Source organism: Hipposideros armiger, unplaced genomic scaffold (assembly GCF_001890085.2).
Source record: "Hipposideros armiger isolate ML-2016 unplaced genomic scaffold, ASM189008v1 scaffold_290, whole genome shotgun sequence".
Lineage (NCBI taxonomy): Eukaryota > Metazoa > Chordata > Mammalia > Chiroptera > Hipposideridae > Hipposideros > Hipposideros armiger.
The window spans coordinates 1,147,763-1,175,365 of NW_017731640.1; the positions used below are offsets into that span (position 1 = coordinate 1,147,763).

General features: G+C 43.7%; 1 protein-coding gene across 1 annotated transcript in view; it reads left to right on the top strand.

The window, feature by feature from the left end:
- DENND1A (DENN domain containing 1A) overlaps window positions 1-27,603 on the top strand; it is a 493,284-nt gene that overhangs the window by 199,428 nt on the left and 266,253 nt on the right. Inside the window, exon 6 of the mRNA XM_019658787.1 lies at window positions 23,354-23,423. Within this exon, the coding sequence (XP_019514332.1) occupies window positions 23,354-23,423 (70 nt within the window). The remainder of the gene's footprint in view (window positions 1-23,353; window positions 23,424-27,603) is intronic.

Sequence of the window (27,603 nt, forward strand, 5' to 3'; positions counted from 1 at the left end):
CTCTCTCTCTCTCTCTCTCTCTCTCTCTCTCTCTCTCTCTCTCTCTCTCTCTCTTTGTCTCTCTCTGTCTCTGTCTCCTATTGATGCTGTTTCTCTGGAGGACCATTATTGATACAGATGTCAGTTCTCCCCAAATTGATCTATAGAGTCAATGCAACACAACTAGGCATTTTTTCTAGAATTTGATAAGCTGATTCTAAAATTTGTATGGAGATTTATTTGGCAAGAGGCTTCGCCAAAATAAGCTTGAAAAAGAATAAAGTTGGAGGACCAGCATTACCTTATTTCAAGTCTTGTTGTAAAGCTGCAGTCATTAGGACATTGTGGTGCTGGTGCAAGGAGAGACGCGTAGATCAACGCAACGGAACCAGGGGGTCAGTTGATTTTTTGGCAGAGGTGCCAGGGTCATTCAAAAGTGGGGAAAGAATGGTCTCTTTAAAAATGTTGATGAAGCAGTTGGATATCCACAGGGAAAAAATTGAAACTGACTTTTGAATGAAAGTAGTTTTTTCAATACAGAAAAAGAAAATTTATTTCCACCATCCAAAAACATAAATTGCATTGTATTTCCGTTTAGTCCATTTCTAATAACATATGTAATATATATATATTTGCACATATTTTGAAATTTACATATTTGAGATCAGATACCTTTTTTATTTAATAGTCTCTTAACATATTTTTATAACATTAAAATGTTCTCTTTGAAGGACATTTTACTGGTCACATAATGCTAAGTCGTGAAGGTGTTCCGTACGTTACCTAGTGATTTTTTTACTGTTGGAATGACTAACAACAATAATAGTAGCAGCCAGGGCCGGCCGAGTGGCTCAGTTGGTTAAGAGCTTGCTCAAGAGTGTGAGCTCTGAGCAACAGCGGTTTGAATCCCGGCCCGAGCTGAGCTGCCAACAGGCGGCAGGATGGCTCAGCTAAAAATAAATAAATAAATAAATACATAATAGTAGCTGTCATTTATTAGTTACTTTTCATCTAGAAACTGCTAAGTACATTACAGAAATGACACTGTTGAATCCTTTTGATGAGTCTTTGAGATATTTAGCTCAATTTTAAAGTAAAGGAAACCAAAGGTTAAGTAACTTGCCTATCTCTAATGTGTGACGCTTGGGTTTATAATCAGATGTCTTTTATTCCATTCCCTGAGAAAAATATAGTGCCAGTTTTTAGGCTCTTTGCAATGTTTTCTGTCATAAGAAGCCCTGAGGTGGGTATATTTATGTATGAATCATTGCCTGCGTTTTAGACTTGGAACCTCTTTTCCTCTGCCAGTCCTTCCTATATTTTTCGCCACCCTCATCCAAAGCCAGTGCAGTTGTCCAGCATGGCACGCAGGACAGAGCAGTGCCGAGACTGGAGAGCTGGCCTTGTGGTTGATGAGGGCCTGGGCCGGGGCAGGCATTTCTGCAGGATCAGAGCTGCCGGGCACGAGTCCAGGGAATCTGTGTCGCTGACTACTCAAGTGGTTCCTCAGTTTGGAAAACAAAGGAGAGTAATTTTAGTAGTCTGTCCCTTAGGACAGGGAGTCCCACTTTTAATATAGAATTATGTAATGTTGGTTCTGTCACTTAACCCTTCTCTGCCTTGTTTTCTCCATCTGAGAGGACACTGAGTAACAGCTTTATGGTCAAGTGAGATGTCCTAAAGAGGGGGCGTTGCCCAGGGAGCCTAATCTTATGGATTTCCTGATTTGGAAGCCACTAGGGAGGCAACATGGTGTAGTGGGTTTGGAGCCAGAGAGACTTGGGTTCAACTATAGCTCTAACATTTATCAGCTGATCTCATACTCATTTCCTGATCCTTTTTGAGCCCCGCTTTCCTAATTACTCAGAACATAGAGCAAAATCACACTGATCTTTAGCAAAGGTTTAGCAAAAACTCTGGTTTGTTCTCTAGTCTGTCTAGTCTGTCTCCCCCACCCCACCTTACCCTTTAGGGCTTCCATTTTGTACAAGAAGCAGAGCAGTCCTCCCACTCATATGATTCAAGTCTCATTTCCTTGAAGGAGTTACTCTGTGCTGCCCCTTCTGTATGGCGTGGTAATGATAGTGTTCAGCCTTCTTGGTCCTTGACTTCTGTAATACAATCTACAGGTCTACCTAGCCTTTGTGTTCCCTTAACCTATTGTTGAGAACACAAGTGACCTAAATGAGATAGGTCATGTCTAAGTTTGTAAATGGGTTGTTTTTTTTTTGCAGCCTAAAGTTCGTGTTTACATTTAGAATATCCTTTCGTTTTCATTTCTGAGTTTAAGGCTTAAGTACCATCGGTGTAAGGGGAAAAGTCAAGGCAGCTCTAACAGTCTCTAATAATTACACCTCGTGTCACTTGTAAGTCCTTCTGGGATTCCTGGTTTTGCACTAAGCTCCAAGAATCCTGGAGACCCACCAGAGAAGGGGAGGAGGAGGAGGCAAAGGAAGACTGATAGATTGAAAGTTGGGTAGAATAACGCCCATCCAGTGTGCTCACCTCTGCTGATGCAAAGATGTGCTGTTAAATTTTCTGTCTGTATTGAGAGGGACATAGTGATTTTTGGTTAGAGAAACCTTGAGAGTGATTGTTTTTAAATGCAAGAAAAATAGAGGAATATGGAACCTCTGGAAAGGAAATGAATATGCATGGATGCATATTTATTAATATGCACACTTTTTTCCTTTCCTGTTCTTAAAATGACAAGAAGGATATCTGGGGAACAGGCTCTCTGTAAGCAGTTCTTCACCCTGTTGGAATTGGGGATTCCTCTTAATACAAAAGGCATGATTCTTTCATTGTTTGTGTAGCTCTGGTTTCCATTTTAAATTTAGCTGGCGCTAGTTAAGTTAGTGTGGTGGCAGGTATTTGCTAAGACATGGCTGTTACATAGCATCTTACAATGTTTGTTTGGAGTAAGCCACCAAGGGTCCGGGTAAGTAGGAACCTTTTTAGCTTCTTGGTTTTTTATTTCTTGTTTTCCCATGCCCCACCTAACTAACCTTGATTGGATGTGATACGGATAAGATAGCCGTTGTCATTTAGAAAGGAACGTGCTTTATCCCGGCCTCTTCTCCATCTAATGAGTTCATGTAAAAAATATATCAAAAGAAATCCTCATAGCAGAATCCTCACATTTCAAAGGGGAGTGTAATTATTATAAGAACTGCTGATTCATTAGAAATGCTTCCTAATTCGAACAGCAACAGCTGCTTCTGGTTAGAATAAACTTCATCTCCTCTTTTGTGCCCTTCTCTCCGAGGGGATGTTACATTTCGGTTTACGGTTTCCCCCTGCGTTAGCTTTTTCTCTCCCCTTCTCCCTCTCTCCTGAATTATGCTTTATCCTTCTCAGTGTTCACCCAATTTGAACAACCCACTGTACCAACCCCCCACCTTTAAAAATGACTTGCGTCAAGATTACAAATGCTAATAAAACTCTTTTGATAATGTGTTTTGTTTGCATGCACAGTGGCAGTGGAGTGTATTGTACATCAGTAAAGAAAAAATGTTAAGTTACGTTGTAGTCATGAATTCTAAGTGCCATAATTTAAAGTACAGGGAACATTTCAGAAACTGCCATTGTCCATTAAATGAAACCACTGTGTTAACGTATCATAGCATGCTGTTCTAATCACTTTTCTCCAAATACCGGCTTTTGAAAGAAACATGGCTATATTTTTTATACAAAATCTGAAATCGTGTAATTGAATGGCTTGGCAGAATAGGTAAATGAATGTAGCAACATGCACTCAAATATGTCTCTTTGGTTTGTAATGAGCTGATTGAAGTTCACAGTTGTAAGACTTGCCATTTTATTTCCTGATTTTACATTCTGGACCCAGACAAAGGTGCCAGTTTTTGTGTGTGTGTGTGTGTGTGTGTGGTTTTTTTTTTTTTTTTTTGTATTAACGGAAAAAGGCAGAAGAAAACTGTTCATAAAAATCAAGTAGCCCTTTCTGGGGATCACTATGGATTTCAGTGTTCCAATAGTAGCCTTGATTCAACTGTCCTTCTGTAAAAGAAAGGCTCTTCTAATATGACCATTTCTATTTAATTTTAGAATTATTAACAACCCCTGTTAGGGTTTAAAGAAATTCTGTCACAGCTGATGGGGTTGGTCATCTGCCACGTGTGTGTGCGCGCACGCCCGTGTGAGAGAGAGAATCAGTGCCTGTGCATAGCTTCTCATAGCACTTATCTCAATAATTACACTTGTTGATTTATGTGTCTTCCCCGCTCTGGACACTGAGCTCCTTAAAACTAGAGACAGTGTCTGAGCCTCTTGTTAGCCCCAGGAACCAGCAAGGGGCCTCCCAGTCAATAAATGTCTGATGGCCGAATGAGCCATAGAACACTAAGCCAAATGGGCATCAGAGTAGCTATCACAATGTACAGTATGCAGAAAGGTGATCAAGGTTGGAGCTAAACAGACATCATTTCAAATCCTGGTTAGTAGGGGACTGTGGGCGTTTCCAATGGAATCCACGGAAAATTTGATGTTTCAGGATGATTCTAGATATTGAAGACAGCAACTACTCTACATTCTGTCAGACAAGAGAAACCATTTTCCTTTGCACGCGACCTGGTAGGAGATACAGCAGAGAGAGGAAGAGGAGGGTGATACTGGGGGATCGCTACGCCATTCGGTGGGGATGGAGATACCTACTTCTGGGCTTGTTGGGATGTCCTTTCGGCCCTGCAGATGTGTGGCTCTGTGCAAGTCCCTCCCACTCTCTGGACTGCTGTTCCTTTTGCCACAAAATGAGACAGTTGAACAGTTTAGAGTGACTGGCTCCTCTTACATCTCCTTTGCCTCATCTAGTTGGGCCAGCTGCTTGGCAGAGGGCTTGGCTTCTGCTTTTTTCTGGTTATGGAGCAAACCCTTGCCACCTCCCATGGTATCATGGTCAGACCTGTGGGCTGGGCATGGTTTCGTAGCTGGGAGAAAGCATGGCATAATACAAAGGTTTGATACACTACAATCCCAGTGTAGATAGACTGGTTTATTTCATTCACATGTGAGATGTGTCTCAAGTAATTTAGTGGTATTAAATAACATAGCTAATGAAGTTTGTGAATGATGCACTGTTTTTTTCAGTGTATTTTCCCAGGACCCATCAGCTCCAAGTCAAGTAGTTGTTTCAATCTGTTGGGTTGTCGGGAAAGTCATGATGTATTTTTCTATGTTTTTTGTTGCAAAAATGCGTCATGACTTTTCCAACAACCTAATAGTTGTGGAGGGCGCAGCTCAGTGGCCCATGTGGGGATCGAACCAGCAACCTTCGTGGTATGAGCACTGCGCTCTAACTACCTGAGCTAATCGGCTGCCCCGATGATACACTGTTTTAATATATTAGGTGAGCTGAAGGTGTTCCTATAATATCCCCTCACTTGGGGTAGAGCGATAGCTAGTGCCCTGGAGTCGTGATATGTGGAAATACCCGCAGGAATATGTTACTATTAAAACTTGTCCTTCGTTGGTCAGCAGTGGGAAAAGCCTAAAATATACCGTGTAGCTTAAAATATCATGATAGAAGCCAGACTCAAAAAGCTACATACTGTATTATTTTATTTGTATGACATTCTGTAAAAGGCAAAATTATAGGAATAAGAAACAGACCAGGTTCTGGGAGTGGGGGACAGTTTGGCTATGAAGGGGCAGCATAGCAGGTTGGGTGGTGTGTGAGAGAAGGGTTCTGTGTCTCGATTGTCGGTGGCTGTTCCACTACTCTACGCGTTTGTCAAAACTCAGAGAACTGTACACCCAAAAGAGTGAATTTTAATTGATGTTAAAAAGAAATGAATTTTAAAAAGGTAGTTGGTGGGAAGAACAGGTGGTAAACAGATGATCTCGGTCTAGTGTGGAAAGAGCTACGATGTACATTAATAGACGCCCTGTGAGGGGTGAGGGGATTGGCTTAGGGCACAAGGGAATGCTCGGGGGTCCTGGAAATGTTGTAGATATTGATTCTGGTGGCAGTTACACAGCCGTACATAATTATCAAAACTCCTCTCAATGTACACATAGGGTGGGTGGGTTTCATTGTCTGTAAACTATGATTCAGAGTTGACTTATAGGAAAGAAAAAGGCTCATGAGCTGCAAAACCCAAAGACCTTCCTTCACGTCCCCACTGCCTTTACTATAATAGCGTGGTGGTTTTGAGCAGGTCTCCGCACGTCTCGGAGCCTTCATTTCTTCATTTGTTATTGTAGCTGACTATACCCATCCTAGGGAACTGAGGTGAGGGGCAGAGATAATGCCCTGGAGCTTGTGTGGTCCGAGGCCTGACATAGCTGAGACCCTAGATGTGTTCATTCCCATCCCATGAATGGCTCAGTGTGCAGAACTGGTCTTTAAATTAACTAAAGCTGCTCTATTTTAGACCCATAAAAATTAAGTTCAAATATTTGCGAAAGGTAAAAATGGTAACATCCATATGTTTGTTTAATGATAGCTCTTAGAATCTTATTACTGTCGCCATCTTTTATATCGCTATAGCATGCTAAATCTTCTACAGTTAAGTCTTATTTAATTAGTTCAGGGCAATCTATGATATTCCTTCAGCCAGGAAAGCACAAGGAATTATTTGCAGTGTTAGCTTGAAAAAAGAGTCATTCATTGAGAAGTAATTGAAAAAATGCTGGTGACACGTTTATGATCCCCATCTTTTTTCCTTTGCTTTTATTCTGTCTTTGAAATGAAATCTTTATCTTGTGTCAAGTGGATAAATATTAATAAAATCCCTATTGACCCTAGCCCACTCTTTTGTGACAGATAAAATCTTAAAAGTAACTGTAAAGAATATACATATGCTTCTGGCATTCAGCATTTTACAGGCATTTAAAGTAATCTGAAATACAGCTTTGAACCACGCTTTCTCCTGAGAGACACGTCAGCATCTCCTGTCTGACAATTACAACAGAAGTGACCTATTTTTGAGTGCCTGGTATGTTCTGTGAACTGTGATGGGTACTTTGTATTATTTGCATGAAATTAAATTAAGTGTATTAAATGGCTTAATTTGTTCCTTACCATAGCCTTGGTAGGTAAATAGGAAGTATTGCTATTTTGCAGAGGAAAGAGACCTTAGAGAGAGGAAGTAACAGCTCAGGGGGAGCCCTGTAGTAAGTAGGGGAGCCACACCTGTCGTGCCCGGCTGCCCATCTCCACCTCACATGTCACATGGATGCCGCTTTTCAGAGAGGCTTACTCTTCAAGCCAACCTTTGCCTAAAAGGAGCTCATTTTCTAGCTCTTCTCCTGGACCCAAATCCTCTTTTTAGTTGTATTAAGTAATTAAAAGAGTACTGACAGAAGCCATCACGTTCAGAACCGTCTTCTTCCTTGAGGATTGATTTATGCCAGTGACATAGGTCTTAAAACCTTTGAGTTTATCTGCTTCCAGATTTCCTCTTTCATTCATCTTCCACTCTGTTGATAAGTGAGCTTCTAAAAAGACAAATCTGATCAAATCCTTCCTTGCTTAAAACCCTTTTTTGCTTTGAGGAAAAGAGCTAAACTCTGGGTTTGCACATAAAACTCCTCATAAGCTGGTCTCCTTTGGTGCATCTAGTCACATCTTCTACTATGGCCAAGATTCCCCTCTCCACCCCCACCCCCAAAAAGGCATGCAGAGAGCCATCCTTCCCCACCCTTAGATGTGATCCAACCACCGCAAGCCATTTGCGCTTCACTGTGTCTTTGCCTCTGTGATATTTTGTTCCCTCCAGATGGAAATGCACTTTTCTTTCATCTAACTTCTCTTCCTCATTTAGCCGCCACCCCAAACTGTTGAGATGCCCTTCCTCAGTGTCCCCACAGCTCTTGGTGCCCCACTGTATCCCAGCATCATCACAGTGCATTGTGATTACCCATTTACCTAAGAGACGGGCTCCTTGAGGAAGACACCCTGCATCTTGTTCCTTTATGTATCCTTGCTGTCTATAATAGCACCGGGCTGGCATATACAGATGTTCCCTACGTGTTCATAGGAACGATCCAGCCTTGTAGGAAAAATAGATTTTAGCCCCACCCCCACCCTCAACTTAGAGTGTCCTTGGATAGTGATTGTGTCCACTTCCTGAGACCCACCAGGGTTCCTTGAGGCTGACTGCTCCCACATTAAGGGTCACTGCAAACCTTATTAACCAACCACCCCTGCCCTGAAATTGAGATCCATGAAAGCATGGTGCCATGGAGAGAGCAAGAGGCTCTGGTGTGACCAGTTTGTCAGAGAGTACAAACTTCTGTTTCACCCAGAGGGCCTATTTGGGAACTGGCTCATCACAGTTGCTAATCAGACTTAAAGACACAAAAAGATAGGCCTTGGCTTCTGCCCTCCCTGACCAATCCACTCCCCTACCACCAAGCAAGATGACCGGAAGTTGGTAGGCAGGGAGGAGTCACACATGTGGCTGTTTGTTTGTTTGTTTTTAATATAAAAAGAAAGTGGGGAGGTATTTTAGTTTAAAAGTTAATAAAAGTAATGCATGTTCATTTTTGAAAGTTTGGAGAATATAGGAAAACACAAAAATGAAAAAGAAAAATTATGTGTACATATTAGAGAGTCTGATTTTATATCTAAATATATTGTAAATATTTTTCTATGCTAAAATGTTTTTCTATAGTCTGATTTTAATGAATATATAATATTCTGTCATTTTGATAGTTCAGTTTATTGTGAACTATTATAATACATTTAGCTTGCTTCCAGATATTTGCAATAATGAAAAACACAGACTACTTTAAAGACAAAACAATTTTATTTTTAATTTTTAAGGTACTTGCATGCTGAATACATAAGCCATAGCAAATATAGGAAAGAATGTCCAAGGAAACGAAGATAATCTAGAAAGAACCACAATTAATTTTTTATCTTCTGGTCTTTCAATATAGTGTGTGTGATTGCATATGATAGATATATAGTTATACCACTCTTTTTCAATCTGTATTATTTCATGAGCATTTTCCCATATCATTAAAAATATTCTAAAATGTAATTTTTTATCGCTTGAATTTATATCATTTAATGACATAATTTATTTAACCATTCTCTTAGCATGTGTTTAGGCATGTGTATATATGTTTTGCTATTATACATAATAAAGGACTACCATTTAAAATATATTACTAAAAATTTAGTCGTAACATTTAATGCTGGTGAAGATACAGTAAAAATGATTCATGTGTACACACTCTGACCTTCATTTTAACAGTCTGCTTTTAGCAGTTACTTATTGAAAGGCTGCTTTCCTGTTCTCTTCCATACTATGTGAGTGTGAGAGTGGATATCAAAGAGGCCTATTTCTGCTAGGAGGTTTGCTGACTGAGCCTCCTTTCTCTAAAGTTTTTTTTTTTTTTTTTTAGGGTTTCTTTTGACGTAGACACACAACTGGTAGCCCAACTGGGAATTTATGACTTAGGACTTGTTCCTATTTGATTGGTAATCAAACATTTCACCTTCCTCTAAGCTGCCATATTTTGAGGGAGTTTAATAACTCCAATTTTAGCTTTTGTAATATTACAAACTGCTTCTCTTGGCTTATAATCAAGCAATAAGCCATAAGCACAAAGATTATTTAAAAAAAAGAAGTGGCCGAGGGGCAGGATTTTTATCACAGAAGCAACAGAAAGGGACTATGGCATCTTCTGTTCCCGCTCGGCACCGCGTTCCCAGATCCACAGGGCGGGACTGGGTTCCCCACGTCCTCGCCAGGGGCTCAGCTGAGGAAGTCGCCTGTCTGGTGCCACGGCTGTGCTGTGTGGTTACGGTGCAGAGAGAGTGCCACCTCACCTCCTTTTGGGGAGGCCCAGCCATTCCTTCCTACCTTTGTCAAGTTTGGTTCTTGTTGCTGCTGTCAGATCATCCCTGGTGTTCACATGGAAACCTAAACCAGGGACCTCGTTTCGTGGAAAGTTACTCCTTATTCAACTCTCTGCCCAGTGCCTGGCTTATATTATTAGGCACTGAATGAGTGAATGAATGAGTCAGTGCTGTCTATAAAATGAGTTCAATGATTGCCCCATTTGACATCTTGAAAACCACCTGATCAAATGTGAAGTATATGTGCTGTGTAATGTGCACTTCACTGATAACATTCCCTGAGAGAGGTTTGTTCTTCAGAAAAGTACCTACTCGTGTAGTAAGTAAATCACACAAACTTGGACTTGAGACCCTGATCTACTTTGGGGCTGTGTGACTCTGAGCAAGTTACTTACCCTTTCTGTGCTTCAGTTTCCTCATTTGTTATCTGAGGATATGATGGTACCTCCTTAATGGAATTACTACAAGGAGTAAAGAAGCAAGTGCATAGAAGGCTGCTAGTACTTGGTCGTTCCAGAATAAATGGTCGTCTCTTCCGTTACTCTTTTTACCTGTTTGGTGCGTCAGGAGTGGTCTAGCAGTAAAGGTACTTGGGACTGGGTGGATCTTAACAGTTGGACAGATAATGCCCTGCTCAGCAGGCTGGCTGTGCCTCTGTGTGATGAATTTTGCACAAAGAGGTTTGCTCACCTCAGCCTGGCCCAGGCCCGCCACACAGTGAGCCAGCAGTGGAGGTTTTCTGTGCAGGAGGAGAATCTGGTGGGCGAGGCGACGCCTGCGGCAGAGTGAAGCAAGGAGGAGAAGGGTTGCTTGGCTTGCAAAAATTCCTGCTTTCCCTTCCTTCAAAAGCCGGTTTCATTTCCAAAAACATTTTGGGAGAAACCTCTTGGTGAGAGGATTGCTCCGTCACGAAAGGTAACTTGAGAGCAGTTTCCTGTCTGTCTCCGTTACCAGCGCTCTCATCGTAAGGTCCTGCTTCGTACCCAGAGGAGGCTTTGAACATCAGCTGTCTCAGACAATCTCTAGTCTTATCACTTATTTTAATGTTCCTTGCACAGGTCACTCTTGGATGTGGTGCTCTGGGCAATCTCACCCCAGAGTGCTTCCCTTCCTTTATTTAACCTCTGACCTGTGAAAACAAGAGTTAATCAAGAGTTCTAAGGTAGCTAAGAGGAAGGGGAAGTGTTTGGTTACAAATTAAATATGAACAAGTCATAAGTCATAAATCCCCAGTAGTGCTACCAGTTGTGTGTCTCAAGTTGCATATGGTACAGAGTGTTTGGGTTATAAATTCAAGTTCAGGGCCCTCTGATTGCTTGGGGGTAGGTGTTAGGTTAGTTTTCTTTTGGCCTAAAACTCTTTGCCTTCTAAAACATTACTTTTATTGGACCGGCTACATTCACATCCTACTTTCTCTGTGTGCCCGTCTCTCTTTCCTTTCTTTACCTGCCTGCTTGTGTTGATTGGTGTGCTGTTCTGTGAATTGAGACAGAACGGCTTCCCTGAAAGAAGTTAAGCATATGGAAAAAGTTGCCAAGGAAAGGCATTGAAGCATGGAGCATAAATGGGTTTAAGAGACAGCCAGACACTTTTATAGAGAGATTTGCGATTGAATGATGTAACATTCAAGCTGAGATCTGGGGTGGAAATGAACTTAAATGAGGGCTATTCGTGGAAAACTGATGCCCTGTCTAATCTAGCATTTCCTTAATTGTCACCATAAGCATACATTTAAAGCTTTATACTTTAAATTAGAAAAGGCAACACAGTCTGTTTAAGAATCTATGACACAGGCCGTGGTTTTTGTAGATAAGTTCTTCAAAACACACATGAAAAGTAGCAGAGGCATTGGGTCTTGACATGCAGCACTGGCAACTTAAAATATCTCTTCTGCCGTGTTTGATTAAAACATTTTCAATCGAGCTATTTATATTTGTGTTTCTGAATATAACATATACACTAATTCCGAAAGCAATAAAAAGCTGACACATGACTAGTGTCCTGATGCTGGCAGAGTAAGAAAACACGCTGACTTGTTGGGAGGCAGCCAGAGTCGGATCACTCAGAACACTGAGTGCGGAGGGGCTTTTGGATTCAAGCTTCCCTTTTATCAGGACGTTACGTACAGTGAGAGCCGCACGGTAATGATTTCAAATCCTGATCTGAGGGTTGGTCATTATGTCTGATTGTGTTGAACAGCTAATATTGTGTCGTGTGGAGCGAATAGGATAGAAATCATCCTGGGCTAGTTTTGCATGTGGCTCTGCTTTTGGTAACTGGCTAGTCCTAGGCCCGTCCTTCACTTCACTGAGACTCAGTGTTCTCATCTGTAAGATGGGATTATAATTCACCTCAGAGTTGTTGTAAAGACTTGGCGGTAGGTGCTAGGTTTTCCTTTGGCCTAAAACTCTTTGCCTTCAAAGCATTACTTTTATTGGACCAGCTCCATTCACATCCTTCTGTCTCTGTGTGCCTGTCTCCCCTTTGTCCTCTCTTGACGTGCACCTAACTTCCAAGCACCTAACGCTCGATAAATGTTTTCTCCCTTCCCTCATTAGATTCCACTTCCTAGCTCGAAAGTGGAAGTAATGTTAAGTGGCATCTCAGTGGGATAATTAATTTGGTTGTTTACTTCTGAAAGCAGGACAGGACTTCTTATGTAGCCATTACTTTCTTTTGTTGTGATTTATTTATTTATTTATTTATTTATTTATTCATAGTAGTGAACAATGTATTGGGTTGTCGGAAATGTCGTGACTATTTTTTCTATGTTTTTCCTTGCAAAAATGCGTCATGACTTTTCTGTCAACCCAATATTTTTCTTTTAGTCTACGAAAGCTTCATAAGGTAGGCCTTGGTTAGAACCTCACTAACCCATTACATTATATTACAGTGGTAATTTAAACCAAAAAACAAGATACTCTGAATGACGAGCAAAACCTGCAGGTGTGTGAGTGCAGGAGTGGGCAGCATCATAAACTCTTAGGAAAAGGATGAAAGGCCTGTGCGCTCGCCCTCTCTGGGCTCCATGGAAAATCCCCGAGAATTACACCGACTTGTCGGTGCAGGTGTCATTACTCCAAAGATCTTCTGTTATCAACACTTGAGCGGTGATAACAGAAAAGTGCCTCGTTGCTTCCTCCGAGAAGGCTCCCTTGATCATGGGAATACTGTCATAGCAAAGATGATGATAAATCCGCTCCCTAAAAAGCAACAGTTATTGAATACCCATCAGGAGAGAAGAGAACCTTGTTTCCAAAATCAAACCCAAGTGTGCATTGGGGTAGATTTATATAAGCACAGGTGTTTTATGGGAATTTTTTCTTTTTTCCTAATGCAAATTAATATTTCTCATTCAGTACATACATTTCCCTGCATAGATGTAATAGTTATCACAATGGGATGTTAATTATGGACATAAATCAGAGATCCTTGAGATTCACTGGATACCATAATAAATTTACAGTGTGGGATAAGCAACTGTGAGCAAAGCGGACCGCTTAGATTGAGCGAGATGGTCTCCCAAAGAGGGCTGTTGTTTCTTTTCCTTAGATTCTTCTGACATTTGATCTGTTAGCAATAAGACTGCCGTTTTATCAGGAGGAAACCGTATTTGCTCTGTTCCCGGCACAGTGGGGTGGGGTGCATTCGCAGATGTTTCACCTTCTCAGTAGCCATGTAAGGGTACATACTGTGTCCTCATTTCACACACAGGAGAAGGGACCCAGCTTGGGCCACAGCTTGTAGGTGACAGAGCCGATACTCAAACCCAGTGGGTCCCCTGCCTGCAGTCTGTGTAAAGCTGGTCAGTAAAGTGTCAGTTCCTGTGAGAGGACTTTCCAGAACCCGTCCTCCGTTCCCTTTCTGAACCTGTCATGACACTGATACCCTGCTGCTGACGTAGGTCTGCTCCCCTCATTAGACTGTGAGCTCCCAAATGCTGGGCCCTGGCTCAGTGCAGAGTCCAGGCATCTATTGGACGGGTCTTAATAAATGTGGAGGGCGTTGTGATTAGATGATTGACTGCAACATTTGAAAAATGAGTGATTTGGAAATGTGTGACGTTTTGACTGTAAATGTCCCCTTAGTTATTAATTCCAGAGCAGTGTTCATTTAAGCTGAATGTTCGCTCAGGAAGCTGTGGTGCGCTTTTCCCGTAGCAGTGGTGTGAACACCTTGGTGCTGAGGCTGTAGTCTGAGAGCCATAGACCAGCGTACTTCGTGGGTTTGTTATGCTTAGAGGTGGGACTGCCTGTTGCTGAATGTAATGGAGGGGAAGAGATGTCTGCAGACGGCAGTGTGGCTGGGATCTAGTCTTTCCCACTTCCCATGAGAAGCAGAAGGGAGGAAAATTCATGCGATTGCCTTTCTCTTCAGTAAGTTTGCAGAGAAGAGTATTTTCTGAAGAGCAGGAGGGACGGGTTAGAGAGGGGAGAGGAAGGCGAAGCTTGGAGCAGACCCTGTGGGGAACACGGGGCCTGAGGCAGGCACCGATTCGAGGACTCGAGCAATTTTAAAGGCTCACCTGCTGCTGGAAAAATTAGGATGCCAAGCTCAAATAATCAGCCTGGTTTTGTGACATTTTCCCACAGCCCTTGAAATAGGAACCAAAGAAGTAGATGGCGGGCTTTACTTGTATTGGAGGGACGGGCAAGGGGCAAGAAATGTTCAGTTTGCGGGGGCTTCTTAATCTGCTTTGACTGTTTTCTCACTCTGTTCTAATTATTTGTTCCAGGTTCTAGCAATCCATTGGCAGGGATCGTTTTTAGTTCTGGATTATTTTTCTAACCAAAATGCTGCCTCCTAAATGTGGAGCCCAGCCTCCCAATGAGAGTTATTTGACTGTTAACTCTGTAGCCCTAGTGGTTGTGGCCTTAGTAGAAACTCTAGGATGAGTTACGTTCATCAAGGGAAGCTCTGGTTTATCAAATGTCTCACATGTCCTGGCGCACGTTAGAGGTTCAGTTGTCAATATGTACACAGCCATGCTCCTTGCTCTCGGGAGGTGACACGAGTGGAGAAGACAAACAAGCACGTTTTATACACTACGCGGAGTCTTAATGTAGGGTAAGTCCAGGAGGGCCTTGTATTCTGGGAATGAAATATATCTATTTAAGTGGGGACCAGTAGTAAAAATGGGGAGAAAGTTTATTTAGGATTTTATCTTGGAAAAAATGAAACTAAAATTTTGAAAATAAATTTATTTCAACCAAGTCTAGCCTTTATTCCAACAATGCATTATTCTTAGAAGAAATCATGAGTCAAGTGGTTTTTTTAAGGGATGGGGTTATAATTTTTCTGACATATAACACTTCATATTTGACTTTCACAGCATAATCATAAAAGGAGTCATTTTCTGAAAAGTGCTTGAGGACTTCCCCAAGGCCTCTCTTAATTTTTTGATATTGAATTCATTTTCTTTAGATGTTGTGCCACTGTCCTTGTTTTTCTTTTCTCCTTTTTTTGTTTTTTAGATTTTTTTTTTTTATTGGGGAATTGGGGGAGAGGAACAGCATTGGGGAATCAGAGAAGGGGAACAGACAAGTTGCTGTGCTTTTTGTTCTTCAGTCCAGTTGTGGGGATGTCACTTCACTGGCCCATGTTGGTATTATCATTGCGCTCCTCCCGGCTGAAGCAGATCAGTCGCCGGCCATTGGATGGCCGCTCACGGAGGCTCACGGCTGCTCATCCTGGCTGCCAGCCGCTCATGCCGGTTGCCAGCCACTCACGGTAGCTTACAGCAGCCCACTGCAGAAGGGGCTGCAGCCTGTGCCGTTGCCTGTGACTCAGGGCAGCTCAGCTCCAGGTCGAGCTGTTGTTCAGCATCTTAGCTGTAGAGGGCACAGCATCACTGGCCCTTATGTGAGATCTGAACTGCGGCCCTGCTACTCAGATCTGGTGTCCCAAGCCAACTCTTTTTTTTTTTTTTAAAGATTTTATTGGGGAATTGGGGGAGGGGAACAGTGCTAGGGAATCGGGGGAAGGGGAACAGACAAGTTGCTGTTGTTTTGTTCTTCAGTCTAGTTGTGGAGGATGTTGCTTCACTGGCCCAAGCTGGCACCATCATTGCGCTCTTCCCGGGAGAGACAGATCAGTCGCCGGCCTCTGGACGGCTCACGCTGGCTGCCGGCTACACATGGTAGCTTATGGCAGCCTACTGCAGCAGGGGACTGCAGCCTACGCCGTCACCGGCGACCCACGGCAGCCCAGCTCCAGGTCGAGCTGTTGTTTAGCATCTTAGCTGTAGAGGGCAGTGTCACCTGCCCTCATGTGGAATCCGAACCGGGGCCCTCTGGTATCCCAAGCCAGTTCTTAATCAATGCGCAACTCGGCCGGCCCCCAAGCCAACTCTTAACCAACATACCACTTGGCCGGCACTGTCCTTGTTTTTCTTGATTGTTTTCTCTTTGTCCCTTGTTACCTGGTCTAATGGTGCCAGGTGTTGATGTGTTGGTCACTTTGCCTCAAGCCCGACTAGGTGTCCAGCGTCTCTGAGCAAGGGCTTCGTAGAATCTACATTCTTCACAGGGTTTGTAGTTTTCCTTTGTGGTTGGTTTGCATTTTATCATAGATGTTTGCCCAGCCAAGACACTGACAGAGGAGCAGGGATAGATGCCAGGTCAAACCAGAGGGCTGAGTGGGCACTTACTGTCTTAAGTGGTCACATCATTGGTCAGTATCTTCTTCTTATAACAGCCAGTGCTTTCCTGTCCACTCTGGTGACTGCGGGGCAGGAGGACTTCCTGTACAGAGTGCGGGAAGAGCCTCTGGCCCAGACACCAGGAATCAGAGAGCTTCCCAAAGCTGAGCTTGGTGAGATGGTCAGGCAGGAGGGGCAGGAAGGTATTGCAGCCGCCAGATCGGGTGTCCGTAGGCACCAGTTACATTAGTGAGGCAGTGGATATCGTTTCATAGAAGAGGAAGCCAAGTCTTGGAGAAACGGCTTTCCCAAGGTGTCACAGCTGGTATCAGAACTGAGGTTTGTCCAGGGTTATGTTCTCCCCAGAATATGCCATGCTGCTTTGCTTTTTTAAATTTGGGAGCTTTGAGGTTTTAATATGAAAGTTTTAAAAACTCGGTGTTAAATAGCCTGAACTGGACCGGCCAAGTGGCACGTTGGTTAAGAGTTGACTTGGGACGTCAACTCTGAGCAGCAGGGCTCCGTTTCGGATCCCACATGAGGGTCAGTGACGCTGCGCCCTCTACAGCTAAGATGGTGAATAACAGCTCGACCCGAAGCTGGGCTGCTGTGAGTGGCTGGTGACGGCGTAGGCTGCAGTGGGGTGGCAGTGGGCTGCCGTAGCTACCATGAGTGGCTGGCGTGAGCTGCTGTGAGCGGTTGTCCAATGGCTGGTGACCAACTGCCTCAGCTGGGAAGAGTGCAATGATAATACCAACATGGGCCAGTGAAGCAGTGTCTTCCACAACTAGACTGAAGGACAAAAGGACAGCAACTTGTCTGTTCCCCTTTCCCGATTCCCCAACGCTGTTCTCTTCCCCAATTCCCCAATAAAATCTTAAAAAAAAAAAGCCTGAACCAAGGGATGCTTGGCCATCCAATGCAGCTTGGCAAAATCTGCTGAAAGGAAGTAAGAAAAGAAGGGCTACCTCCCCTAGAGTCCCCAAGATGGAGTTTCAAGAAAGAGCTCCTCAGACAGTGGAAAGTCACCAAGAAAAATGAAAGGCCCTGTTCCATGTCACTCTTCTTAGCCTGAAAGTCATTATCCCAGACATGAGTAGAGCTGCTCTGCCAGAGACATCCCCAGGGAGGGGCTCCTTCATTGTATTTTCTAATATAATGGTGCCAGAGTGTTTAAATGAGAAACTTTTATTGTAAGTGAACTTTTCTTTTTATTTGTCTTTTGTATTAGAGCCAGAGCATTATGTTGATCTTTTTCAAGTGGTGTGTATGACTAGGTTGTGTTATCTAAGATTTTCTTTTTAGAATAGCAAAGTGGACACTAGCTCTGATAAGGCTGAGATCCACTGGTCTATGCCTAGGTTTAAGATGAGGGGAAACAGTCACTTTCTACCTGGTTCTAAAAACGCGTGCTCAGAATGTTAGTCCTCTTTAAGTGTTCCTTTGGTTCTCCATTGATTACAGAATGAAGGGGAGGCCCATCGTTAGGTGTGTGAGCGGCCCTCCAGTCTGGCCCTTCTCCTCCACCCCAGTCCCCTTTCTTTTGCCCTGCAGCCTGCGTACCCTACTCTGGCTGTTCGAACTGCCCACAGTTCTCAGATCAGGCCCTGAGGTTCACGCCTGCAAGCCACTGCTCGTGCGTTTTCTCTGCCTCTGATGCTGTTTGTCCCACCCCTTCCAACCTTCCTCTCATGCATGAGAACACCCTCTCTCAAGACTAAGATGCTGTTCAGGCTTCTCTCTTCTCTGTGTGAATGAGCATTGATGCCCACAGTTGCCACTGACTGTTCTCTCTATTGTGTACCCCTCCTGATAGCATTTTTTTTAAAGATTTTATTGGGGAGTTGGGGGAGGGGAACAGCATTGGGGAATCGGAGAAGGGGAACAGCCAAGTTGTTGTTCTTCAGTCTTCGTTGTGGAGGGCGCCAGTTGCCATCTGGCTTCCTGTCGGCAGCTCTAAGCTCAAGGTGCTTTGTTCAATCTTAGTTGCAGTTGGGTGTAGCCACAATCCCATGCGAGAGTCGAACCAGCAGCCTTGTTGTTAAGAGTGCACAATCTATCCACTGAGCCATCCGGGTGGCAGCTCAGCTTAAGGTGCTGAGTTCAGTCTTAGTTGCAGGTGGGCGTGGCCCACCATCGAACAGGCCATCTTTTTGTTACACCAGCTGGGCCATCCTGCCACCTTTTGGCAGCTCAGTGACAGCTCAGCTCCTGCGCAGCGTCACTGGCCCATGTGGGAATCGAAAACCGGCGTCCCTGCTGCTCAGAGTTTGTGCTCCCAAGCCAATTCTCAGCCAACTGAGCCACTCAGCGGGCCCGCCACCATTTTAAGATTTTATTTTCTCAACTCATGCCATTCTGTATATTCTGTTGGGCTGTGGTAAAAGTCATGATGCATTTTTGCAATGAAAAACATAGAAAAAATACGTCATAACTTTTCCAACAACCTAATAGTTGATCCACTTATGGTATTTTGATGGAAGAAGAGACCCTTTAGATTTTTTCTTCTCCAGTTTAATTTTGAAACAATAACAAAAACTTACTGAAAAGTCGCAAATACAATATAAATGCCCCATTTGGGAAGTATTGCCAAAGTAATATCCAGTAATTCCTCAAATACTTTAATGCTTAGTTTCAAAAAGGCACATTCTTTTACATAACTACATTACAATAATCAAAATCAGTAACTTAGTATTAATTTTGGTACAGTGCCGCCCTGTAATACCTGGTACTCGGACCTTCTCCCCCGTTGATGGATGTATGTGCTGCCACTGCCTCCTACCAGAGACACCCTTTTCAGCTGCTTGGAATCTGTCTGGCCACCCTCCATGGAAGCCTCCCACCACCACGGGACTGCCTTCCAGATGCTCTTTTGACTCCTCTTGGGCTCTAAAACCAATCAGTCCACCTCTTTTCCCCTACACAGATTCTTTTTTTACCCTGAGACAGGTCTTGCCCCAACTTAAACACTCTCTTTACCCCTCTGGAGTCCGGACGCTCCGAGCCAGGCCGTCACTGCACGGACACCCTCCTACGCTGCTTGAGCTCTGACTTACCAGGGAACCTTCTTCTCTCCTCTTGGGCTCCGAGCCTTGTGTCAGGCTGCTCCTCCTGGAGGAGATCCTCCTCTCCATGCTTGAGCTCTGGCGTCCTGCTCCCAGCTACTGACCTCCCAGGTGGCCGCCTTCCTCAGCCTGGTCAGCCTCTGCCACCTGTCTCTGCCACCATTGCCCCCATCACATACACACCTCCTTTGCCATGAACTGAAATAGTAGCAAAAGTGGGAAAGCCTTTTAAAATTTGTAATGGTTTTTTCTTTTAATACTTACGACACTGAAGTGGAATCCCATCGTACAAGGTCAGTCTTACATATATGTACACACAACAGTGGGAATGATTATCCGGACAGGTCTGTTCAGTGGGGCGAGATGAGGGTAGGGAGTTGTCTGACCTCAGTTGGACTCAGTTCCTGAGTCAGCTCAGGAGTAACCATCTCACCGCCCTGACAGGTGTGAACCTAGACTGTTTTCCCTCAGCATGTCCCACACTCAGGCCAGTGACTTTCTGCCTGCACGGACCACGTCTGCTGTGTGTTGGAGGCAGTTTCAGGGCTTTTGACAGGTGATTCGGCGCCATGCCTGGATCCTGCCCTGCATGTCTTACGAGGGCTTCTGGTGGCCGTGTCGGTGAAGCTGTGCATGTAGGAACACCGCAGGTGCCACCTAAGCTCTTCTCAAGTTGAAGACTTCTTACTGGCTCACATCACACAGATCCATGTGACTGTCAGGCCTGGGAGTGAAGGCAGAGCCTGGGACAAAGTTACCTGAGACAGTTTGGTGAGCGAAGCTTGGACCCAGGCCGGTGCCTGAGAAGCAGGCTTTTCCCCGTCAACGCTCTGCTGATTGGGTCATGATAACTTTATAATTATCAACTATCATTTTATAAATCTATCAAAAGCCTAAGCTAAATAAAGTACTTGGGAAAGAGTCCTAGCTCCTCTGGACCCAAATGCTTACGCTTTGTTGGATGTATGGCTCTTCCCCCACGAGGACCACGGCCTGCTTGCGTACGGGGATCCTTTGTCTTTGTCTTTTTGGCCCCAGCCTTGGACAGTGATACTGTGGTGAAGACTCGAGCGGTTGCAGAAAGGTAGCAAGTGGGGCAGGCCCAGGGGTGTCCGGAGCTCCACAGTGTCTAAGGGGGGAGCCGCATAACGGACTGTTTGTTTCCTGTCTCTGGACTGGGAAGTAATGTTTACTCCATGATGACAGACAAGCACAAAATGGTGTGGCGGGTCCCCATCCCCTCACCTGCAACGTCGCAGGCAGCGCAGGGCTGTGGTGTCAGACTAATGAAGCAGTACAGGAAACGGCACTGGATAGAGTTCAGCTGTGAACCCTGGCCTCCCACCAGGGGAAAAGAGGGATCCTTTGAAGAAGAAGACAGCTGGGTTTTGGTTTCAAGACCTTAACACTGCCATCACTAGATATTCATCTGTCAGTGCACAGGGGACAACATGTGGAGAACAGTTGTGTCCGGTCAGGCCAAAGGGAGAGAGAAATGGCTGATTTCCAGGGTAACTGTGAAACCTCCCATGGCTGAGGGTTCTGCTGAGCGTAGCCAAAAGGAATCGATTTGGTGAGGCCGAGGCTGAGTGTGAGAAGCTGGCATTGTCTGCTGTGGGCCAGGCAGTCCTGCCACGTCACAGTACTCCAGCCCCATGGCAGGGGAAGACGTGGAGGCCTGGGGTTCCGGGCCCAAGCTACGCTGCTCAGTCGGACCTAGGGGTCCACACCGCTTCCCTCGGTGCTGCAGCCCTAAACTTTCAGAGAATCCAGCTGGCCCCAAGTCGCTTCATCGAGTATTCCTGAAGTGAGTTCAACTTTTCTCTCATTTACCTGGGGCCACAGCTTCCTTGCAAGGAAATATTTTCTCTTCTTCCTTTTTTATTTTCCTCCTTCCGGATTTTCAGTTGCTAGGTTTAACTCGTGGCAATGATTTTTTTTTTCTTTCAGGAAAAAAAAAAGTATTTGTAATCTTGGGTTGAATTTGTTTACTAAGAGTCCCCTCATCTGGGCAAGAGTTTTCTTCCGAGGGGATTTATCGTTGCCACGATAATGGCTTTTAACTCAGCTGAGGTTTATTTAACAGAATAGGAAGGGAGAAACTTATCTCTCTCCTCCCTAATCCCTCTTGAATGTTTACATTGCTCTGCCAAAGTAAATGCTGTGTAAAGGGGCTGGAGTCATTTGCTGTGTAATAGTCAATATGCAGCTGCCAGAGCTGATGGAAACGTATTAACATAAGCGATAATACTGTCATAGAAGTGAAAAGTTAAGTTGCTTATCAGCATATTTTGATAAGCTACTTAAATTTTACAGTAGCACGTGCTGGCTTCAGACAGACGTTCGTGACAGAGGACTGTGCGCTTTATCTGTCCTCTCTGTTGCCTCTCACTTCATTTATTCCCCTCGGCGGCACAGCTGGTAATCTGGACAGGGTGCTGATCTCCCCCTGCCCGGCAGGATGGAGGCGGACGGCATCAGCGCTCTCCTCCGTGTCCAGCTCTGTCAGGAACAGGCGGACGTGAGCAGGACAGAAGCGCTCTGTACGACACTTTTCCCGCACTACTATTTGACATCGCTTTGGAAAGTCTCTTCTGGAGAACAAAGCCATTTAAATTAAGTGACAAAACTTCTTGGGAGTGGGGACACATTTCAACAACAGTTCTGTCGCACTCATGTGCCTTCGCTGTTAGTCTTTGTTTAGTTTTGTTTGTTCGGTCACCCCTGAGCACGGATGGTATGCCGGCCTTTATGCTGGGCCCTGGGAGACCAAGTGAAGAAAGACGGGATCCTTCTCTCTGTCTGCGTGCAGTCTGTCGGGAAGCCAGACACACCACTGAGTGCCACATGGTGTGCATGTTATAACAGGAGTAGGCGCACACCCAGGACAGCGTGGAAAAGAGGGAATTAGGGCATAAGAGGCGGGTGTGGGGGGGTGTTAGGAGGATGAGTAGAAATCAGCTAGACCATGAAGGTCAGAGGGAGAAGGGGGCCACGTGTACGCAGGCTGAGGCCTCTGAGGATGCCTGCATGTTCGTGGAGTGAGGCTGCAATGAGAGGAGTAGGCATGTGGGGAAAGTAGAAAGAAGACATCCAGAGAGGTAGTCCAGGGCCTGGCGGTGGAGAGCCTCAGATGTCATCCTCAGAAGTCCTGTAGCCGTGGGTCGCACTGCAGGAATTTTATCCCATGTGCCCCGTAGGTTTGCATTTTAGAAAGACCATTCTAATAGCGACACAGAGGATGGACTGCGGTCAGGTCCAGGCTGTCGTCAGAGTTCAGGGGCCTGAGGGTCGGGATCTGGTGAAGGGCAGTGGGGTGGGCGCGTTAGAGCTCATCCCACTGGAAGTATGGAGAAGGGTGCCTTTTAGGTAGAATGTTTGCTGTAACAGTATAAATGGTTTCAGGCTCACAGGGCCTTTGGGACACCTTGCAGCTGCCAGCAGTGGAAGTGCTGTTTGTGTGTGCTGCTGTGTGTGTCCAATCATGAGAAACTTGAATAGAAGCTCTCCTGGAAAGGGTGGGTGTGGTGGGAGAGGCCTGCGGGGGCTACTCAGAGATGGTTCCTGATTGCAGAGTCTGCTTTGAATGTCTGTTCTAGCTCTGAGGCATGGGAATAATTTATAATGAACATTCAATCCTCTGTCTTTATCCAGGCAGTTTTTTAAAATCCCAGAAATAATTAGTGTTTTCAACAGTCTGTGTTTCCAGCACAGCCTATGACAGGAAGTCTCTTTAGGATGTAGAGAAAACCCGAAATGTACCAGTCTCGAATTTGCTCCTGGTTAAAGTTTTTGACCTGCATATTAATATTTCATGTGTTTCCTCTTCTTCCCCAGCTATCTCCCGTGGTTCGAAGTATTTTATAAGCTACTTAACATCTTGGCAGATTACACGACAAAAGGACAGGTATTTATCTTTTATTATTTTTAACAAGTAAACTTTAACTTTTATGATTATAAAAGTAATACATGCTTTATATTTCACCAGAATGTTTACCAAAAATGTAATGTACGCCCATTATAGAGAGTTTGGGAAATTCAGAAAATAGTAGGAAGTAAGAGGAAATCACTCCATCATGTTCTACCTGCCCCGACCCCCCAAAAATAGGTGTTGCTAGTATTTTGGGATGTTTTCTTCCTCTACTTTTTGAGTTAAATAAATAATACATAGACCCGTAGCATTCACAGAGTTAATATTCCCAATATCTAATAGTTCCAGGCAGCCCTGAGAGTTCATGACATGTATTAAATTATAATTTTGCTGAGACACAAATATGAATTGCTCGTGTCATGCTGCGAAGCTGAGATTTGTGACTAAAACGCTTAACTGACAAGTGAGACAAGTGACCTAGCCAGCTGTCCCGAGTTCCCATTTCAATAAGAGCTTTGTTGTGCTCTTACAGTATTATTTTAAGGATCTGAAAATGACTTAAAAAGTTCAGCTATACCTCACTGTACTTTTGGAAGAAATAGTATGCTAGCGTGTCTTCCATGGATGTCAAGGGTCCCTGGGGCTGTGTTTATTTAGACTTCTGTAGCCCACCTGTTTACCATGTTTTCACCAGGTACCATAATAACCAAAGCATTTCCCCCATGTTGTGAATATTTTTCATGGCTGCATAGCATTGTATTGTATAACTTGATTTACTGAAACATTTCCCTATTGTTGGGAGTTTTTATTATTTGGGATTTTCCCCCCATTATTATAATTACAGCCATTTGTATCTTTGAGCATAAAGCATTTTCTTCATTTTGAATTGTTTCCTTAGAGTAGAATCTCAGATGAGCCATTGTAAGGTCAGTGGACCTAAACCTTCTTAGAACATTTGCCAAACTGCTTTCCAAAAGAACTGTACTGTTTTCTTAAAAGATACCCTTCTCTAACCTAAGTCATCATATTCTCACCAATACTATTTGTTGAATTCATTATTTCACAAGCGAACAAGTCACGTTGTTTTAATTGCATGTTTTTTATTATTAGTGAGTTAAATATTTGTTCATATATCTAACTTCTTATATTTTCCTTTTTGTAAATAGTCTTTTTTAATTAAAGTGATACCTTATTATTAAATGTTAGAGAAAAATATCCCCTCATATTGTCTGTGGAACATTAATTTTGAGAAACGATCCATAAAAACAGTACCATAGTTCAGTAATATTGGGGTCGGGGAGGGAACGCTGTGTTTCATTTTTGTCTCCCTAAGATTCCTGTGGTGTAGGCTCTGAGAAGTCCTGCAGTGAAGAAATCTGTGTTACTCAGGGCTTTCCGTCTCATTTGGCCCCAAACCCTTTTTATTCGTTGACTGATATTAACATTATGAGATACCAGTGTTTCCTGGACCACAGTTGGGGAAATGCTGTTTTGGAGAAAAGGTGGAAATTGTGTGTGTAATGGGTGACTCTTTCCTTCGAGTTAGATTTACTCCCTGGCAAATGTATTCCAGACATCACAGTAAAGGGAAGGAACAGCTAACAGAAACAGCTTCCTGGATCACTGTGCTCACTCTGAGAGGACGCTTAGGTGTCAGGGAGTTCTTTCATAAAAGCAGTGATTTACTCTTTGATGAATGAGTTAGGAGGCCACCTTGGGTCTCTTCATTGATTTCTGAGTCATAGTTCACTTTAGTGAATGAAACATTCAGGTTTCCACTCAAATTTAAGAGATGTCTTTAGTAAATAGAATTGTATAACATGTAAGCTCTTAACAGTCTTAGAATTAGAGGTTGACTCACATATTTTTTTCTCCCTTGTTTATGCTCTAGTCAGTTAAAAAAAAAACCCAACTTAGTAGACTTTTAAAACCATGTGTTGTGATACAGGTAGGTACAGCCTACTCGTAGGGCAGACAGGATTATTGCCCTGTAAAATTGGCGCACCAGTCCCCTGGGCCATAGCCCTAGTAAGGATCTGCCTTTTGACGTGTTGGAGACGGAGACCAGTGCCATGTTTGAGTGGAGTCTGTTTCCCCTGTACCTGGGACTCTTTTTATTAGATTTCTTCTGGTTAAAGGAATGATCACATAGATGATAGGGAGTCCACCTACACCTGGCTAAATTGTTTGCAAGGTGTGGGGCATCAGAACAGGAAGAAAGAGCTTTTATTAAAAACACAGAACCCCCTTCCCAAGTCCAGAAGTCTTTGTGAAGGTTGGGCATGGTAGGCTTCAATTAGGGCGCCGGCAGGCGACCATGACGGTTTAGCATGGAACGTCAGAGCCTGAGCTACATGCTGAGGGTGTCTGTCTGGGCCATCGGCCCAGCATGGTTATCAGACCCTGAACAGGCCACAAGGGCATCCCTGTGGAAGGGATGGCAGGGGTGAGGAGGGCATCTACCCACAGTAGCCTGGCGGAGGGTTTCGGAGCCTGAGGGATGAGGATGTTGTTTGCATGTGACAGTGGTGGCGGTGGCTGGGCACTGGATGTCAGAACCGTAGTGGGATCTAGAGGGATCCACGTGGGAAAGGGGTCAGCAGCAGAGGCCCAGCACTGCGGTGTTTGAGCCTGGGTTGGGTTTGGCATTTTTGTTGGGGGTGGGTGAACAGTGGTGAGCTAGCCCTGGATGTCAGTATTTGAGCAGGGCAAGGAGGACATCTAGGTGAATAGAGAGGTAGGGCATTGACCAAAGATAGCTTACATATGAATAAGTCAATATAGTAAAAAAATAGGGCAAGATTTTTCACGTTTGTAGAGTATAGTTACAAATATGTAAAGAGAGGAAACTGGAATGATTCCTATGATGGATTAGAATTAGAGCCATTGGTATGAATCCATGGCTTTCATTATATGTGATAAATATGGAAAGAAATAGAGATGTAAGTGTGTATTGTGGGTGCCTGTGTGTGTGATGTAATACCTGGCTCGATCCATGGAAAGGGCCTGGGGTCAGCGATACCCAAGTAGCAGGGAACAAACACATCTAGTGCCCAAATCTAGGTTTCTACATAACATTTCCCACTAAAAGGAGCCAGGACTCCCTGAAGAAATGTCTTAATTCCAGGGCTGTGGAAGGGAAAGTATAAGATGAGCCTGGAATATCTTTTTGTGCCAAAAATAAAGAAATGCTCAAAACATGGTGGGGACATGTCAGAAAGACACAAGGGTGAGCTCAAAGGGGCAAGGGATTCCCACTGGTCATACCTAGGACAATCTGAGAATCAAAACAAATAACGATAGCAAAGGATTATAACCCATTGAATAAAACAGGAAACCATTTGTCCATACTAATATAAATAAGTAAATGGATAAATTAAAAGTTTGATGAGGAATGGGATATTTATATAAAATTTTGTTCCAAAAAATGCTTACTAAACACAAAGAGAAAATGAGTAATCTCATAGTAGAGACATCAGATGAATTAATCAAATGATCAAAGTAAATATCATCAGTAATAGAATTAACTGAAATCTCAATCAATAGAAAACATCAGCTAATTGAGAGTTATTCTATAAAATGGCTGGTCCCACTGTCAAGTTCATACAAATCTAGAAACGATAGGAACTGTTCCAGACTGATGAAGACTAGAAAGTCAGAACTAGCAGCAATTTGTGATTCTGAACTGGTTATTTTGCTATCAAGGACATTATTGGCACAGTTGGCAAAACTTGATGGGATCAGAGGATGAGGTGGTAATGGAGTATCAATGTTAATTTCCAAATTTTATGGAAGATTCACTGTGGTTATGTAGGGGAATGTTCTTTGTATTTATGGATGACGGGACATAATGTTAGCAACTCACTCTCATGTAGTTCAGAAAAATAAATCATTCTGTATAGTCCTACAATTAGTCTGTAAATTTGAGATTGTTTCAGAGCAAAATTAAACATGGGTGTGCATGCATATGAGGTGTGATAAAAAATACAGTGAATGCTTAAAAGAATTTTTATTACAGCAAAAGACCCTTTGCCATTAATCCCCCTCGCTTCAAGCACACTTATCCCATCGTTCTTGCCACTTTCTGAAGCAGTTCTGGAAGTTTTCTTTCCTGAGTGTCTTTAGTTGCGCTGTCATGGCTGCCTCAGTGTCCTGAATTGATTCAAAACATTTACCTTTCATGGTCATTTTGAATTTGGGGAAGAGCCAGAAGATG